Source organism: Neolamprologus multifasciatus, chromosome 22 (genome assembly GCF_963576455.1).
Source record: "Neolamprologus multifasciatus chromosome 22, fNeoMul1.2, whole genome shotgun sequence".
Classification (NCBI taxonomy): domain Eukaryota; kingdom Metazoa; phylum Chordata; class Actinopteri; order Cichliformes; family Cichlidae; genus Neolamprologus; species Neolamprologus multifasciatus.
Genome location: NC_140459.1, coordinates 23,480,557 through 23,500,382, shown reverse-complemented (window position 1 = coordinate 23,500,382; position 19,826 = coordinate 23,480,557). Strand labels below are relative to the sequence as shown.

At 42.0% G+C, this 19,826-nt stretch overlaps 1 protein-coding gene across 1 annotated transcript in view; it reads left to right on the top strand.

Annotated features, from left to right (window-relative positions):
* The window catches only part of csmd2 (CUB and Sushi multiple domains 2), a 265,124-nt gene that overhangs the window by 146,227 nt on the left and 99,071 nt on the right, over positions 1 to 19,826 (top strand). Inside the window, exons 13-21 of the mRNA XM_085147768.1 lie at positions 6,037 to 6,219; positions 8,783 to 8,973; positions 9,239 to 9,374; positions 12,142 to 12,336; positions 14,429 to 14,567; positions 15,937 to 16,124; positions 17,987 to 18,175; positions 18,769 to 18,885; positions 19,319 to 19,534. Of these exons, the coding sequence (XP_085003894.1) occupies positions 6,037 to 6,219; positions 8,783 to 8,973; positions 9,239 to 9,374; positions 12,142 to 12,336; positions 14,429 to 14,567; positions 15,937 to 16,124; positions 17,987 to 18,175; positions 18,769 to 18,885; positions 19,319 to 19,534 (1,554 nt within the window). The remainder of the gene's footprint in view (positions 1 to 6,036; positions 6,220 to 8,782; positions 8,974 to 9,238; positions 9,375 to 12,141; positions 12,337 to 14,428; positions 14,568 to 15,936; positions 16,125 to 17,986; positions 18,176 to 18,768; positions 18,886 to 19,318; positions 19,535 to 19,826) is intronic.

Here is a 19,826-nt window from a genome sequence, read left to right as displayed (position 1 = left end):
GCTTCAAAGACATAATCATTGGAGTTTATGCATCTGTCTCATATGAGACTTTAAACAGTAATATGACATCGATTTCATCCATTTTCTTCCACTTGTCCAATTCAGGGTTGCAGTTGGGCTGGAGACTGTCCCAGCTGTCATAGGGCGAGAGGTTGCGTACACCCTGGGCAGGTCGCCAATCTGACACAGAGAGACAGACAACCATTTACACTCACATTCACACATACGGCCAATTTAGAATCACCAATTAACCCAACATGCATGTCCTTGGACTGTGGGAGGACGCCAGAGTTTGCAGACAGACCATACAAGCTCCACATAGAAAGGCCCCAGCCTGCCGTGGATTCAACCACAGGACTTTCTTTGCTGTGAGGCGATGGTGCCAACCACAATACTGGCATATCACGAACACAACTAATATGTGGATGATATCTACCAAAAAACCCCCCAAAGAAACAAACAAAAAAAGGAAAAGAAGAGTAATTGGAACTATAGGAGAAAATTAAGTCTCCCTTTTTGCGTGCGATCTCAGTGCCTCTGAGTCTGGAGCTCTCAGGCAGCAAAACAACTAAACAAAGAATTAAAAAGAAACATTAACCAAACATAAGCAAACAAGTATTTGAGTAATTTATGGGTGATGTTTGTGTCCTCTTTTCAATTTAATTCAGTTTGAGTCTTTACTGCTGTTTTGCTTCTCTCCTTTGCTCTCTATTTCCCCAGCTACATGTCACGTCTGCTTCCCTTCAGCTCCGTGTCGCACACAGTGGAGCATAGGAGAGATAGACTAAGTAACGATAATGCTACTAGAAGAATGCTATTAAAATGGAGCCACTTTGATATAGTTGTATAATATATTATTTTCTATAATGAAACGTATTCAAATCATAACAAGGTATGACATTTTAGACCCTCTGATCTCTGTGTACTTCATGTTGCAATACAAAACAACAACCTTATTTCAAGACCTCATATTTGCGTTCACTAAACTGGTCATAAACAGTCAGTGGGTCATCTACCTACATTCATCCTACTGTCTAATACCAGTGCGTCTATCTCTGTGTAATTACGTGTCTGTGTGTGTGAGCTTTAACAATAGATCAATGTGTGTTTTTGCACGGATGTTTGAAGATCAGATACAAGTGTGGGTTTGTGAATGAGTATGTGTGCGTTCTGTTTTCTAGTGTGAAAGCATGTGAGTACGGGGTGTTTGCCAAGGTTTTTCTTCTAGATAAGTGTGCTGTTTGCCTCTCAGAAGCACAGCAAGTCTTCTCCCTTGCCCACAGATGCTTATTTTTCATCAGTAAAAATAACAGCAAAAGTGGAGCAGCATGCCGAACCAAAGTGTAATTAAAACAATGAGTTCGACTTAATGAAGGGGAAGAAACGCTTTGAACCACTTCACCTCCCAGATTGGAGCACCCGAAATCTAATTTGCATTCTCAATTACTTGTATTTTAAGCCTGATCATCAAGTGTAATTGCAAACACAGTCATACCAGAACCCACACTCCCACCTTACCCATACGTTGTGGGTTGCTCACACTCTGCAGTGGGCTCTGTCTGTTCTGAAAATGCAGCGCTGGCAAAGAAAATCAGTATTAATGCAAATGAGCCTAAAACCCAACCACTGTCGTGCTTTATACTGACAACTGAGGGTATGTGATATGAAACACTTGAACTTATTGTTATCCAGATGCAAACGAACGCACCAATGGGACAGTGGCTAACACTGAGGACAAAGCATCATGTCATTTGTATTTTGAGTACTCCAGCCCATTCATTGTGCAGGGCACTAACAGTTTATGATTAAACATTGCATATAATCATCTGTTAGCAAAGCAGCAGTTGAGAAAGCATCTGTTGACAGAATTTTGAATTTTCGCCTCATTGCAAGGTTACCATTATCTTCATGTACTTTTAAATGCGACTGCAATTCAGTGATGATTCAGTAGTGGAACTGAGAGCCTTTAGAGCCCACTGAGACATTGTGTGCAGTACTGGGTTATACCAATAAACTTGACAAATAAAGTCCTTTTGTCATCCCAGGCCTTAGGAGATTGCAGTGTAGCTGTTGACAGTAATTCGAGTCCGAGTCCCATTAACTTGCCCGGATTATTCTGGAATGTCAGGGAAGGACGACAAATACGCCCTTACATCTCTTCCCTTATTCATGAGAATCAGCAGCTGTTTTGTTCACTTACCACCCTGTGTATGTTGTGTACAAGATGCTTTCATATGTGCAACACACACTTTTATAAATATGTTTTAAGCAAGAGAGACAGTCACACACACACACACGCTCACACACACACTTCAAAGGATTCTTATATATTAAGCCAATTTTTCCTAAAGTTGTAATTGGAGGGACCCATGAGGCAGAGAGGCCTATGGGTGTAGGGACGAACAAGTGATTGCATGATCTTGTTTGTGTTTGCACGCGTGTGCATTAATATGTAGATATGTGTTTGCGTTACAGCTGGATTTCTCTTTACAGATCTGGTTTCTGTCATTCCCTCCATTCGCTCTCATTCTCTCTCGGATTCACCTCAAAACTTGCTTTCAGCATCCCCCCCACCACCCCTTTTAAAGGTGACTTCCACGTAAGATCAATGAGTTGTCTTGTGAATGAGGCGGCCTCAGGACAGCCATACATCCAAACAGCAGTGAGCTCTAAATATGTGTTCTAAATGATGATCATTGTTAGGGCTGAGTATGGATTTATACCCAGCATCACCCCCGGTGCGATTTAAAATCGTATTAGGCCCTGCCATCATTTCCTGGATGGATGAGCTTATTCGCTCTCTGTGTTCCCCCATCCAGATGCCTCAATAGGATGCCTCAGCATTCCCATCTGCAATCTAAGACCTGAGAAAAGTAGAAAAAAAAAAAGAGTTAGTGAACGAAGGAGGCCGCATAAATCTTGCAATAATGAAATTGGCGTGTTTGGTTTTAAGGAAGAAGAGTGGTCGCAGAGGTGCGGGTGCATTTTGCGCACGAGTCGTGAAGTACTCACATCAGCTCCCAACACGAACGAGGTAGTTTGTCACACAGTAAGTCGAGGAGTACATTTTCCATGGGACAGTGGGGGGAGGAAGAAGCACTTGGGAGATTTGCACGATTAGAAGGTAATAGTTTGGGAAAACAAAGACACAGTAAAGAGACCAAAGTGGAAAACAGTGCGTAAAGAGACAGGGAGTTCATTCATGTCGGCGTCAACAAAGGTAAACGTCAAAGTCAGTGAAGGTTTATGCACAAACTGCGTTATCTGAAACAAAGCCCGGACTTATCAGCGTTCTGAATTTGCAGAGATTAAATCCATATTGATCTTGTGGGTGGTAAACAACTGCATTTCCCATAATGACACTTTTGCATAAATGCTTGATGCAGATAATGTGGAGCCGCTCTTATTCTCCATGCGATGTGCCCTTCAGTGTTTCCCGTGAGTTAAAAATGTATTTTGCTACTCCGCTGCAAGGAAAAGGGGGCAGGGAATGTGCTGTTGCAATGGTTCATCGGAGAGTTGGTGCTTAAGCAGCATTGTATTGTATTTCATTGTATTTTCCATTATTTTGACTCCAAATCACCATTTTTACAAACGTCCTCTTTCAGCGAAAGAGATGTTTGATTCTAAATTATTGATTAGTGATTCTAAAATAGTCTTAGGTGTGAATGTGTGTGAATGTATGTCTGTTTCTCTGTGTCAGCCCTGTGACAGCCTGTCCATGGTGTATCCCAACTCTCGCCCTATGGGGGATGAGGATAGACTTAAGGCCCCGTGCAACCCAGAATTGGATAAACGAAAGAAAATTGATGGATGGAAAAAACCAATGGGAGCTATAATCATATCTGTTGTAGTTTCATGAGGAAGAGGATCCAGATTCAGATTCCAGAGGGCGACAAAGTAAAATCCAAATCTTTCATCCGAGTAGTTGTCATACACAGAGCTCAGTCAGCAAATGCAAACTTTGCAGACAAGTACATTAGCAGACTTCAAGGAAGAACAAGCTAGGGTCTACTAACTACATTAATAAAAACTTAAATAAATAGTCAGACCTTTACTTTTTAAGTGTCAGGGCTCTGTGTGCGGGCAGGTGGAGATGTGGATCCAAGTGCAGGACTCTGAGACGGAAATATAACTGAAAACCACAGCTTTATTGACTATGTGCACGTTAGCATATGCTACTTCCGGTGCAGAAACTCCTGTGGGGAGCTTTGTTTCCGGTGTCCTATTCGCGCCCTGTTTATGGTCCAAAACAAGTTAAGCAAATAAATAAATAAAGTGGCGATTTACATTTCTATAGATGTCTCGGGCATTTACCCAATATATCTGTAAATGATGTTCATCGACTTGTCGATATTTTTCCCCCACGCCTCAGGGGAAAAGAGAAAATGGATTCAAATGTTATATTTCTCAGCTGTCCCTCGTTTATGCGGGTGTTATGTTCTAAAAATAACCAGCGATAGGTGAAATCAAGTAGCCAATTTTATTTTTTGACGGTGCAAAACGTTTCGTGTACATCGTGGACATACAGCACTGCACTTCAGAGTCACACTGCTAGCGATAGATGCAGCGATTCTGTACTGTACAGGAGAGACGGAGGAGATCGTCTGCAGCGATCAGGACGCAGGACGTAAAAAAGCATGCAAACTTGCACTAAAAAATCTGCGAAACAGCGAGGTGAAAGGTGAACCACGTTATAGCGAGGGACCGCTGTAATTTTGAGGGTAAGTCACAACATACCCTTCGTAAATACTAATGTATAGAAACCGTTACCAGCAATCATTAATTTTTTGTGTGGCTTTTTTTCACGGTTTGTTAACATGCTGTGTAGGTGTGTACTTGACTAGCTGATATCGACATAACGGGGAAACATCTGGTTTGACTATTGTTCACCTGTAGTTTGAATGCTGAACATTTGCCTGTTTAAATCATAAGACCAGTCACTATACAGAGATGTGCTTCTGAATGTGGACGATGTGTCTTCTGCATGCAGTAATGCAGTTCTGCTTGTGTTTAATGATGTAAACAACTGATCGATCTAAACTCTTTAAACGTCAAAATTGATCATTAGATTTTTATGACACAACAGTGGTGAGTGTTCCCACCTTCTCCTCTTTGTAACTTAACGCGATCGTTCCGTTTTCGAGTTTTGGACATCAATTTTGGAGTATATCTTCGCAGTAGCGATTGACCGCAAAGTAAAGCTACCGGAAATGTACAACCCCACATCCGGTCTCAAACCAGGAAGTTAGCATTTTCTCGTGCACAGGGTCAATTGCTGGCACCAACAAAACAGAAACCAAACATGAAAACACTAACTGGAACACACAGGCAGGATCTGAGGGTACGACGCGACACCGAGCACAGGAAAACACAGGGCTTAAATACACAGGGTAGTAATGAGGGAATGGGCAACAGGAGGGAGACACAGCTGGGAGAGAGCAGGGCTAACGTGACGGGGGGAACCAAGCTGCACACACTAACATAAGACAAAGACTTTCACAATAAAACAGGAAACATGAATCACAACTCAGAGACACGGACTCAACACAGAGAGACAGAAAATGACACATGGAACTGAACTATACCTGAAACCACAATTCCTAAAACATGGATAACAGAAACATGAAACTCTAATAATAATCATCACAACCACAACAAGAGAACAAGAAACAATCCATGATGCAAAAATAAACCAAAACATAATAAACTCAAAATACTGGGTCCAACAGACCCAGAACTGTGACATTAGGAGTACAATGTGGCAGATGACCGACAGAAACAGGGGCATATATACTGGGGACAATGATTAGGTGAACAGATGTGGCAGAAAACTCAATAATAAAACTATCAAACATTACAAACCCCAACAGGAGGGGACAGAACCATCTCAGAGCAGGCTTTTTCTCCCTCTCTCTCTCTGTAGTTGTACTGTGTACACCACAAATTCATCTTTCTCTGCATGACACAGAAATGTGCACAAGTCTATTGCTTGCTGAATTGTTCTGTCTTATGTATTTACGTCCACCTGCGCAGAGATTGAGCAAGGCAGTTGTGGAGATCCTGGAATTCCAGCTTACGGCAAGCGGGAGGGGACAGGTTTCCGTCACGGGGACAGACTGTACTTCGAGTGTCTGCCTGCCTTCGAGCTGGTGGGGAAGAAGAACATCACCTGTCAGAAGAACAACCAGTGGTCAGCTAAGAAACCCAGCTGCGTTTGTAAGTTACTGGACGACTCCCCTCCGATTCGACGTGCACCTCGCGCACACACGTGCATGAATCGAACACTGCTCGCACGGACGAGTGCAGGGAGGGCTGCATAATAAATTGTCACATTATCCTTACAGTTTGCCTTGCAGAGGCTGTGGATTTTGAAACAATAGCAGGGATTATTAGCTAATTAACACCATGAAAGACAAACACAAAGTGAGAGAATTAGAGGGTGAGGAGAAGAGGGAAGAGAGCTGACCATGCAGATAATACCCACTGTTGTATTATTGATGAGACAATAGGATGGACAAAAAGCTGCAGTGTGCAGATAAACATCACAGAGCTGAATGACAGAGAGCTTCCTGGCCCAAAAGTCATTTTGGCTGCATAATACTATGAAAAAATGGGCTATTTAGTTAACGTTTAACAAAATATTATAGTCATGTTGAAACAGTGCAGCCGGATTGCTTTTGCCGTTGAACATGACGCTGTAAATGTGATCGCATGCTTTACTAACGTACAACTGTTCAATTGTGTGTTTTCATAGTGAGAGAGTTGCCAGTACGTTTATTTTTACCAAGCATCTTATTTTATCCTCCTTGTCACTCAGCATATCATGCTTAAATGAGATTTGTTGATTTTTGTTAGGTCCTACTGTCAGCTAAAAGTATAATGTATCCAGCTAGGACACCTTAGTAAAGCAAACATTCTTAATTTGCCTTGTCTAAAATGATGCCTTTGATTATCTGTAACCCTTTGATGAGCCTAAGAATACGTGCACGTTCATCTGGATGCTTTTCAGAAGCAATTTCTGTCCATACTGACACCTAAAAAAGTGTCACGTAATGCTCAACATATTGCTCGCCTTATCTCCTGTGCATGTAGTCACCAGAAGAGTGACAAACTGAAGAATTTAGCAATGCAACAGCTGTTTGCACTGACAAAAAATGTCAACCATGGCTTTCAATTAACTGCTGGTGGTCTAGGCAGTCTTGTTGTCTTGTGGAAAAGGGTCACAGGATCTGACCAGTAAGGCACGCATAAGCAATTACCGTATTTCCCGGACTACAAAGCGCACCTGAATATTAGCCGCACAAGCCAAAATCAGGGGAAAATCCTGTTTTGTACATACATTAGCCGCACCTGACTAAAAGCCGCAGGTGTTTCAATGTTGACTTATCATATGTAAGAGAATATGCACAAAGGGAATTGTCAGGAAAGAGATGGCTGTTTGGAGACACACCCCTTTTATTAATATTTTGAAAAACAAGTTATGGGCACATATTTGCATAACTTTTTAGGTATATGTACAAGTAACGGTAATTACAAGTACGAAACATGTACTGTGCTTCATAAATGAGTAACAAATGTAGTACATAACAATAACCTACAGCACACCAGAAAAATAGATTCGGACTACCTTTTAGGCTCAGGTGCAGTGACACGGCTTTAACAAGAAGAAAAGTCAGTCATTCACCACCATCTTCCTGCGCACTACAACAGTGGAACAAACAGTCCTCTTCTCCAGTGTCGGAAACGAACAGGCTCAGGATGGCTGCGTCATCCACTCTCAGCTTCTTTCCTTCGTTGTCACTTTCAAAACCAAAGAAATCCTCGTTGTCAGTGTCGGTGTCGAACACCCTCAGAAGGGCCGTGGCGTTGTCCTCCTCTCCATCATGCAGCAGTCCAGCCCTTCGACATCCGTTGGTGATCATGGATGTTTTCACACTTTTCCACGCTGTCAGATTCCACCGGTGGAGTTGAGCATAACTTGCTTTTCGCAAGTTTATCTCCGCTCGTCATCCACGCCTCCCACTGAAAGCATAGCGCTACTTTGAAGTTTGTTTTTCGCACTACTTGTACGGCACTATGTTGCCTGGCGGATGGACATGTGACCAACATACCACTCTTGAACCCCGATACTGTGTGTCTGATCACATGCCCTTCCGCCAGGCAACGTAGTGCCGTACAACAGTGGAACAAACAAAACAAATCGTCTTACGATATGACAAAAATCATGGACAATCCATAGAAAAGCCGCACCTGACTAAAAGCCGCAGGGTTCAAAGCTTGTGCAAAAAGTAGCGCCGTATAGCCCGACAATTACGGTACTGATAAGACCCCATGAGAAAGTGAACATGAGTGCCTGAATCATCGTTCAAGTGTCACTTTGTTCCTATCCAGACTTAAATGCTAATGTAGTCTGTAGTGTTTTTACACGGTCGACACCTTAAATTGCTTGAATAGTGGGGACAGGAAGGTGAACACAGCAAAAGTGGAGTTATTCTAAAATGTAACATGTATTAGGTTGCACGTCGCCCGAGGTTGTTGTCAGCACAGTGGTGGTTATTGGAGTTGTCTCCTTCTTATGAAATATGTCTACGGCACGTGTGTCTTGAGGTGGTACAGATTCAGTAAAATGAATCAAGTCATAGTGGCTTGTTGTCAGCAAAGGAAATGGAATTTGCCTCTTGTTTTCAGTCTCCTGAACAATTCTCATTTTTATGTTGCTTATCTGTATTTCTTCCTCTCACCCGCAGTCTTTGTCTCTATCTCTCTATCTCTCCTATAGTTTCCTGTTTCTTCAACTTTACCACTCCATCGGGGGTGCTGCTATCTCCCAACTACCCTCAGGAGTACGGAAACAATATGCACTGTGTGTGGCTCATCATCACCAACCCTGAGAGCAGAATCAATCTGGCCTTCAACGACCTCAGCATGGAGAAGCAGTTTGACTTCCTCTCCATCAAGGATGGGGGAAAGGTAGCGCATAAGCGGATGTCCTCGCTTACTTTGAAATGCTCTTTGCTGACCTGTCTATCAGTCACGGTGCTTGTCAGCAGGAAAAGCAGCCTCTGTAATTATGCGTACAAGTTAAACAACCTTTCTTCCAGTCTCACTGGACTTTATCGCTTTATCTGTCTACCTCACTGTAGGATCTGTCTGATCTTGTTTTGGGTTTTTTTAATGATTTTTAAGCTGAATATAGCTTTGGTCTCAGCAGAAAATCGTTATCTGTCTTTGTCAGGCTGAATCTCCTATCCTGGGGACCTTCTCTGGTGATGTCCTGCCTCCTCCCATAACAACCAGTGCGCATGTAGCCCGTTTGGAGTTCCTGACTGACCACACCTACACAGACAGAGGCTTTAACATCACATTTACAAGTAAGTACCTCAAAGGAGATAAAGTGAAGTCTTTAAAGCTTATCACAAAAGCCCACATTGACCGTTGGATGTTTTGTATTCTCAATTGTTTGTGCATGTTTTCAGTATGTGTGTGTGTGTGTGTGTCAGTGTTCGCGCACACATACAATAGGGCTCATGAATCATCCACAGTATCTCTGTGCTTGTCTCCCATAGACTGCATAAACTGGCTAAACATTACTTAGACACTCAAAGAAAAATGACAAACCCTCACTTTATTGTCTAAATAGAAACTTGACATCTAAATAAAACCCAAGCGAAGATGTAGCATCTTTACCTGACAGATGCATTTGCACCTGTGGTCATTATATTCTGTGCTGGGTAGCTGCTGACTTCTGAGGAAATTCTAGAAGCACACTGGCTGCAGTTCTGGTAAACCGTTTTTATGGTTATACTTTGTTCTGAGTGTTTGGAAGCAGGACTCATTGCATGCACACTATTGTGTTATGAGCCTGGTATTGAAATTCTTCTACGTTACGCCAAAGAAAATAACTCGGTAGGGAGTCAAAGGAGCTTGCAAAGAAAAGCGTCTGGACTTCTTTAAGTTGCTTGAAGACGTTTCACCTCTCATCCGAGAAGCTTCTTCAGTTCTAAGGTCAAATGGTGGGGAGTCCCAGATTTAAACCTAGTCGGAGTATCCCCCCACAGAGGGACAAAAGGACCCCCTGATGATCCTCTAATCGCCTGAGCAAAGGTCTGAAACTGGGTGTGGGTCCCAATCAGCCAGGGTTTCGGGTGAGCTCATTGTGAAACCTGGCCCCACCTTATCCACCTTATGAGTTCACCCGAAATCCTGGCTGATTGGCAACCCCCCAAAAAAAGATGAAAAAATGAACAGAATCAATATAATGTAATTAGAAGCCAAACAATACAGTCAACATGATTACATATTAATATATACAGCAAATATCTACTATGGTTAAGGCCAGATTTGCTAACTCAGTGTGCCAGCGCGACCTGGGTTTTGGCGTTAAAAAAAAAGTGCTGTTGGTATTTACAAAGGGAATGCAGATTGCAGATTGTCAGGATTGCGTGTAGGAGGTGGGAGCTCAGAGGTTTTTGCTGCTGACCCTGTTGCAGTCGTATTTCTGAGAATTCCTTTCGCAAGTTGTAAAATATGGTGAGAGATTAATTAAATCAAGCATGCAAGCTGATATAAACATAAATACACCGATACTTAACACTGCAAAAAAAAAGCACATCTTGTGTTTTTGCGCATGATATTGAAATAAACCAACTGCCCTTGTTTTTAGTAAGCAGCACAACTTTTGTAAATCACTCATAAAACTAACCACACCTACAGTACGAGTACAGTATGTAGGCACTGCACTCAGACGCTAATTTGCCACATTTAGTCAATTTGAGCCATAGTCTTACATATATGTCTTATAGTATGAATCAATGAATCAGCATTGGCATACAAGTTTTGTTCTAACACTTAACAAAGCCCTGAGAGGATAGCCGCAGCTGCAGCTGGGTTTGTATTAGGATATTTAAATCAAATCCCCTCCATGACAGAGATTTCTTACTGTTTATTTATATGTTCATTAAATCCAGTGCACAATGATGCCTGTTTACAGTATACTGTGAAGATTGCTCATCCTGTTTCAACTTAACCTCGGCTCTCACTAAAATATCTCTTTGATGTTAATCTATATCGGCTCAGCAAGGCCAGAATGCACTCCCCCACCCCCCACCCCCTTTGCACGAGCTCATTTGCAGACACGACATCAACCAAGCCCAGGTGCATCTGGAAAGCCACAATGTGGACAACACATGGCGGCTAATGCATTAATTAGCATGCTAGATGAATAAATAAATAACCGTGCCGAACGAATGCCACGAGCAGTTAATTGAAGATGACGGTTTGTTCCCGAGAACAGTGTCATCTAACTGCAGGACGGTTTTTGAGGAGGTTGTGGGGCTGAGCACACAACTTTCATCATTCATGTTAATTAAGGACATGCCAAACTGTATTTAGGCAATTTCTGGCGCGTTAATGAATAAGATATTTGTGATGGATGAGGTGTAGCTGGCACTTGGTTTGGGTCCAGTGGCTACAGAACAGGGATTCATCAACACCTACACGCGTCAAATACCATCGCATGTGTTTACAAGAGTGAGAGTAAGTGAGAGAGATAGCAGCCGAGGTGATGTATTTGTTTACAGGCCGTGTTTCAGGGTTATGACTCTTCTTGTATGACTGTGTTTCTTTGTGCTCTTTCTACTTGAAATTTCATCGAGAGGCCTGATTGATAAAGTTGTGAGGCTGCATGAAAGCAATTGCCCTTGTTTGTTTACCTCACGATTACTTCAGCAGTGTCATCTGGCACTGATGATCTGCATACGGTGTGGTTTCCCACCCTGTAGAATGACTGCAGCAGGTTGAATCAGTGTGACTAAGTGAAACAAATTCCCGCTTGTTACATGCTGGAGTGGCTAAGTGCTGACGGTACAATGACAAAATAAGTTTTGTCTTGAAACTCGAGCAGTTATTTTGGAGTCTTCACACAGGACGTGTAGCATGTGATGTGGATTAATATCAGCAGAATTATAGACTCTTTTTCCATTTCATTATCAAGCAAAGACTTTAAGCAACAGGGAAAGTATTTTTCCTGTTTATAGCTAATGTATTAAGTAGTCTGTAATAGTGGTGTTTTTTTTCTAAAGTCTTCTAAAAGATGACTCTGTGCTCCTAACCCCCATCTCTTCTCTGCACTTCCACAAGCGTTCCGCCACAACGAGTGCCCAGACCCGGGTGTGCCGGTTAATGGGAAACGCTTTGGAGAGAGCCTTCAGCTGGGCAGTTCCATCTCATTCCTGTGCGAGGACGGATTTGTTAAGACCCATGGCTCCCTGACCATCTCCTGCATTCTCAAGGACGGCAATGTGGTGTGGGACAACGCTGTTCCTCGCTGTGAAGGTGTGTAAGAGGGCTCGTGTGTACCGTTAGAAGAAAAAAAAACTTCTGATAGCTCATCACCCGGACTGTCCTGGAGGTATAACACAGCTAAACGGGAGAATATATCCTTCTGAAGGGGATTCTGGCCCCCAGACCTTATGCTTGACACCTCTGGCTTACCATTTGTGGCTGACACCTAAGCAGTTGAAGAGATTATTGGAGGAAAATGAATCCTTTTGCTAAAAGATGCCTGAAGAAAAATATGGAGCAGAACAAATGAAAACCCCTTCCTGGACAAACATACGTACAGCTGCAGGGACTTCAAAGGTTTAGATTACACGCTCCAATCACTCTTAAATATCCTTTTAACCATATTAGGGAAAGAACAAGTACATAAAATGTTACCAGTAATAAGGGAAGGTTGACCCAAGGGGAGCAGGGAAGTCAGAGACGATCTATGATCTACATTTCATATTGAAACAAATTGCTCCCCCGTTTCTATTTCTGCATGTAACAAAGAGCTAGAACCTTAGTGTTTCTATTTTATTTATTCATTACATTTCTCTGTACAGAAGACTAGTAAATTGTATATATCAGAAAAAATCCACATTATTTATTTATTATATACTGCACCTCGTTACCTTGGTGTTCACTCTACTAGTTACTTTATGTCCTTCTAAAAAGCACTTCAGTAAAATGTATGACCCTCTATATGCAAAATATCCAAGGTTCACAGGATGTCCCAAAGATAAAAGACTATTTGGTTAGAATAATAAAAAATTCTAACACACACACACAAAAAAAGTTCAAAACTAAGTTCAGAATACGACTTGCAAAAACAAACTAAGGAGAAAAAAAAGAGAGATTAAAATATCTGTACCAGTTTGGACTTTGGAGGTTTGATGTCCCAGTCTCTCTGAATGCTTCTGCAGTTCTTATCTCCCAATGGTACTACCCAGCCAGCTATTTGCCTCAAATACCGCCCAAAAAATAGTTTTTGTCACCTCTTGTATACAAACGTTAGCAAACTTTGAATCGCGAGTAGTAGTTTTGATGGTATAGCTAGCTAATTACGCAAAAATGTTATAAAATAATACTAATAATAGTAATAATTCCACCTGAATTTGATTTTTCTCAAATAGTTAAAGGAGATATAGTTAATTACTCCATTCTCAGTAACTTTATGTCAGTGACAGCTGAGCTCAAATTGAAGCTGGTGATGACCCGGAGGCTTTGTTCTTTCCAGTTTGTGATGCAGCGGCCATAATTTGCTTATATAGAGAGAACTGAACAATCATCTCTGCCTGACTCAATACTCAATGAACTATCACCAAGAAGTAGTTTAGTTTAGATAATACTCGCCATTAACTAGCCGCTTTAGGTGCAGTCACCATGGCTGGAGCTCCAAGGGACTTAATCAGGTTCTCTGTCCGTGATACGCAAAGGAGGCACCACTATTAAAACATGTCACAACCCCCCCACCACCCCACCCCCGTGTGCCACAGCAATTTTGTGTTCCTCCATCTATCATACCCCTGCGTTTGTAGCGTAATGCGTTTTATAGATGTCCTTCAGTATGCTGAGTTGGCTGATTAAATCATTCCACTTCAAAGGGAGCGAGGAGCTGGCACAGTAACGAAGCCGTCCACCGTGCCCGTGTGTTCTGGTTAAGGATAGGCAGTTAAAAGGAGATGCGGCAAAGTGAGCTGTAACAGAGATTAGGGTGCAGGAGAGGGGTCGGCGCACTCAAGTGTCTTTTGTGCTAGCGATCAAAGACGTCCCGTTTTGTCTTTTTGATGGGAGAAGGGCTCGATGATATGTTTAAAACCCTGACTCCTTGCGTAGGTGGCACACAAATGCGTAATAAATGCTCACGTGCACACAGACACACAAACACTGACACGCGTGTTCCGGGAGAAGCGGTTAACCTTGAAGCGCGCTGTCACCAGCTTCCATAAGATAAACCTTGGCAGCAAAAAGAAATGGGATGAGCCCCAGCTGATGCATGGGAACATCTGTGGGCAATGGCATACATCATCCAGGATAGACGTGCATTCATTTTTTATTTTTTAATCTGTTTTTTCTCTACCTGCATTTCATCTCTCTGCGTTAGCCCCGTGTGGAGGGGATCTGAAGGCTCCCAGTGGAATCATCCTCTCCCCTGGCTGGCCAGAACTATACAAGGAGGCCCTTAACTGTGAATGGATCATTGAGGCTCCTCCAGGCTACCCCATCAAGATCATCTTCGACAAGTGAGTCACCCACATAGCAACTGCTCTTGTGCCAGCACTTTCTGTTTTCTCATAACAGGCTTGGATTTTTATTGCTTTTACCTTCTCACTGTATCACTGTGTTCTTATATCGTTATGTCTCACTTTAACCTCTCCCAATGCCTTTCCTTTATCGCAGTAATGCAGTAGATCTAATGCACTTCAACACATCCACCAACCAAGATAATACTGCTTTATTTACTAAAGTCCTTCAGAGGGGTTTGATGCTTTCATTTGATATCCTGAGCCCTAAGTACGCAAACACACACAATACAAAGGGCTATGTAAGTTGAGATGGTCTGTCAAGAGAGACTGTGGAAATGGGATGTGGATGTGATTTGTCCTGATGTTTGAGAGAGTGACAGTCGTAGGATAAAATGCTACATCAGTGTTTCACTGAGGCTCATCCTCGCTAACCCGGCTCATCCTGAGCGCTTCCACAACAGCGGGCCATGCAAAATGAATAGCGCGTAAATGTTTGTTGCTCTTTAATTTTCATGTAACATCAATAAAATATCACAAACCGCTTCATTTAGATGACACGGTTCTGAAACTAAGCAATTTATTCACGCTTTGAAGATGAAGTGGCTCAGGCAACAAAGACGGAAACACACATACATGCTATTGAAATACTGCATACACCCACCAAAGCCAAATGTCTCAGGATTCTCCAAAAGCACCATCGATCGCTTTTTTACAGTTACCACTGTTATTACACTGACTGGCTAAATGTCAAAAATACATTTTTAGATGGGATTCTCTACATTGCCTGTTTTTGGTTAGGACCATATTGATTCATTTACTTGACAGATTGTTCATTTCATCAAGTTTTATCCAGTTAGTCAAGCACAGATTAAAATAAGAAGTGAAAATGAGCTCTTTGTCCACTCTTGATCTCTTTTCCCTGATAATTTAGCAGAAGGCAAATATATTTATGGAATATGAGAAACCTTATTTTTGATACAATCTACTAATGCAGATCTTACCTGTAGACTCCCGTCTGTTCGTTTGATATTCTGCTTTCGTGCTGCTTAATTTCAAATAAATGGACAGAAGTCCCAGTGGATTTGTCACTGTTGTGTGATGGTGTGGAGCTCCAGGGCAGGCTCCACTTTGTTTGATTTGTAACCGAGCTTTGCATTTATTGTAGATCTGACTTAACAATGAAGATGATGAGGTTTGAATTGAGATACTCATGTAAGACAGACTAGTTCACATATACATTTTTAGCATATTACAAATACTATGATTGTTTAGTTCTTTATTTCAACAATCATTTACTAAAGTCATACATTATTGTCTCGGATCTTGTGAGGTGCAGTCAAAAAAAAGCTTTGCTTTGTGTTTTCAGGTTTCGCACCGAGGTTAACTATGATGTCCTCGAGGTGCGAGATGGACGTTTTCCCTCTTCACCACTAATTGGTAGTTACCAGGGCACACAAGTTCCCCAGTTCCTGATCAGCACCTCCAACTTCCTGTATCTCCTATTCACCACTGACAAGAGCCACTCGGACATTGGCTTCCGTATACGTTATGAAAGTAAGGGCCTACCACGTTTGAACACAGTGACACAGGAAGCAGTTTGTTCACTTATGCACCACAGACGCTAAAAGAAATACATCTGTTGCATATACAGTGGGGGAATAATTATTTGTTTGCTCTCTTATTAATAAATGAGCAGGCTCTAATTTAATGAAGAGAGACAGAATATCAACCAAAATCCAGGAAAACACATAAATACATACATAAACATTATAAATTGATTTGTATGTCATTGAGCGAAATATGAATTTGATCCCCTACAACCAAGACCAAGGAGCTGTCAAAGGACATCAGGGGCGAAACTGTCGTCCTGCCAAAGGCCGTTAGCAAGAAGCTTGGTGAGAAAGTGACTGCTGGTGCCGTACTTTCCTCATGGGGTGTGGATGATCATGAGAAAGGTGGTGGATCAGAATAAAACTTCACAGGAGGAGCTTGCAAATGATCTGATTACACCTGGGACCAGAATCACCAAGAACACCATTGATCTCACGCTACACTGTGATGGACTAAAGTCTTGCAGCACTACCAAGGTCCCCCCTGTTCAAGAAGCCTCATGCACATGCCCATCTTAAGTTTGCCCGTGAACAATGATTCAGAGAAGGCTAGGGAGAAAGTGCCAAAACTGAGCTCCAATCACCTGCTGTGATTGGAGAAAGAGAAATCCCGAGTATGTCCCAAGTAACACCATCCCCACAGTCAAGCATGAAGATGGAAACATTTTGCTTGAGGGCTGTTTTTCTGCTAATTGAGGAACCAAAGAACAAGGCCGAATCATCGACAAGAACCTCCTTCCTTGAGCTAGAACACTGAAGATGGGTCATGGATGGACCTTCCAGCATGACACTGACCCCAAACCATCTCCAAGGAAAAAAAGAGTTGTTAAAGATGAAGCACGTTAAGTCTATGGAGTGGCCTAGCCAGTCTTCAGACCTCAGTCCTATAGAAAAACTGTTGAAGGAGTTGAAAATATGAGTTTCTAAGCAGCAGCCACGAAACCTGAAAGATTTAGTTTCTGTAAACAGGAGTGGACCAAAATCCACCTGTTGACCAACTACAGGAACTACAGTCTTACTGACTGTTCGCCAACAGGGGTTTCTTCGCCAAGTATTAAGTCATGTTCTTTGATCAAATACGTATTTCACTCAATGACATGCAAATCGATTTAAATAACCTTTATGCAGTGTTGGTAGTCTGTCTCTCTCCATTAAAATGAAACTATCATAAGAATTAGAGACAGTTTGTTTCTTTGGAAGTAGGGAAACTATCAGATTCACCATGGGATCAAATAATTGTTTCCCCGACTGTAGATTGGGTAGCCTATTTTCTGTACTGCACGTGTGAAAGCTATTCAGTTTTGGCTGTAGATGTAAATGTAAATTCACCACGATGCCACTGTTATTAGAATACGTATAATCAGAAAGAAAATGGGTTTTTCTTTCATATATTTCTGCCCTGACATATTGCCAAGCTCGAGACTGTATTTACACTCCCGTGGTTTCACACTTACACATTTCTGCCTAGCCTCGTTCCCACCTTTGCAGCATATACTGGCAACCTTTTCCACTTTCTCTGTGGCGAAATCTTTGCAAAGCTTCAATAATTCACTATAAGCACAACTTCACCACGCGAGGTGGAGCAGAAGAGTACTTTGAAAACTTCTTATTGGTTCATTTCTGTGGAAAAATGATATGCGTTTGAATTATTTATAAGAATCGTTTGATAAAAGTAAACTGCCCTTGAACATTTGTTGACCTCCTCGTAACCCGTTATGATAATTACACTTGCAGGTGAATTCTGAGCCTTTTGTGTCTGCCTCTGATCAAATGTCATTTATCCTTTATTTTCTCTTCACTCTGCAGCCCTGCAGCTACAATCAGATCACTGCGTGGATCCTGGCATCCCCGTCAACGGGCAGCGACACGGGAACGACTTCTACGTCGGAGCTTTGGTGACATTTAGTTGCGACGCAGGGTACACGCTTAGTGACTCCGAGCCATTAGAATGTGAACCCAATTTTCAGTGGAGTCGCCCCCTGCCTAGCTGTGATGGTACGCTCCATAATATTGACCTAGAAATGAATGGTCCCCCTGCCAGATTTCTCCCCACACATAAATGAGATTAAAGCTAAACTCATTGTTGTGTGTTGTTAGAGATGAAACATGAGAAATCATTTTAAGCACTTTGCTTCATATTGCATCACATTTAAATAGCTATATATTCTTGAGTTATTATAAAATCCATATGAGACGATAACATTTCTTTCAAGGACTCTTGTTTTAGACTTTAAAAGTTTCTGCTTCATTTCATCAGAAATGTTTTATATGTGCGGCAGTGAACATACCCTTTGATGTTTCCCTTTTTCCTCGTCTGTAAATGCTTTTATATTTAAGGACAGTATTGATTCTCCCGTCCTCTCTAATGATATTGTTAACATCCACTCGGTCTTTTTGTGTGCCATCTTGAAGGGCACCTCTTGGAAAATGCATTCATCCACATTGGAATTGCACAGACGGTTTTAGCATTTATTTATTTATTTGTGGGGACCGTTATTTCTGTCTTCGTGTCCTCTCTGATTTTGCTTCTGCGCTCACCTCTCTCCTTCATCCATCTTCCACTGTTTCCATTCGTCCCGCGTCACCAGCATTGTGTGGAGGTTACATCCAGGGCAACGCCGGCACCATCTTGTCTCCCGGCTTCCCAGACTTTTACCCGCATAACCTGAACTGCACGTGGATAATCGAGACCTCCCACGGCAAAGGTTAGCAGAGAAACTCCGTGTCGACACATGCGGCAGTCAAATTCAATTTCTGTTACAATGTCATTTCCCTCTACTGAGTGGCCTTTTTATTTTGCCGAACAAGCTGTCTTTGTAAGGCCGGGCTGCTGAGAGGCTGGCCTAAGGCTACGGCGCCATGGGATGATTCTCCAGCCTTTGGTCGAGCACTCATATCAAACTGACTGAGCCTTATTTGCAGATGCTTTATCTGCACAGGTGCAGACGTGTTTGGAAAAGGATAGGGAATTTGTACTGTATGTGTTATGATATAGAAAATATTGTGTTTTCAATGTTTTTTTCCACCTTCATGATTATTATGTATGTGATGTTTATTATTATGCGTATATAAGTTATGTAAAGATAAAAAAAAAACCAAAACATTTCAACAATGGCTCTTTCATCTCCTCGTATTCAGGTGTCCAGTTCACCTTCCACACCTTCCACCTTGAGAGCCCTCACGATCATTTATTGGTGACAGAGAACAGCAGCTTCTCTCAGCCACTTTGGAGGCTGACGGGCTCCACCTTGCCTCCGCCTCTCAGCGCAGGGCTGTTTGGAAACTACACAGCACAGATCCGCTTCCTGTCTGACTTTTCCGTTTCGTATGAGGGATTCAACATCACCTTCTCTGGTGAGAATAAATTTAGTTTTACGGATTTAAAGCCTTCTGAACATTTTTTTTGTTTGACTTCACAATTTTAAAAAGTACGTTTTCTGCAAATGAATGAAAACATATGCAATATCAGATAAATATAGGACAGTCCGCTATGAATTATCATCACTTTTTCTGTAATCCTACTCATTTATCGTGTATTTTCACTGTCTGGTTCGGCCTTGTTAAGATCAAAGTGGGCTGCATGTGCCCCAGAATGTAAAATCCCTGCTTTAGAACATTAATCATGCATTTCTTCATGTAGTTTTAA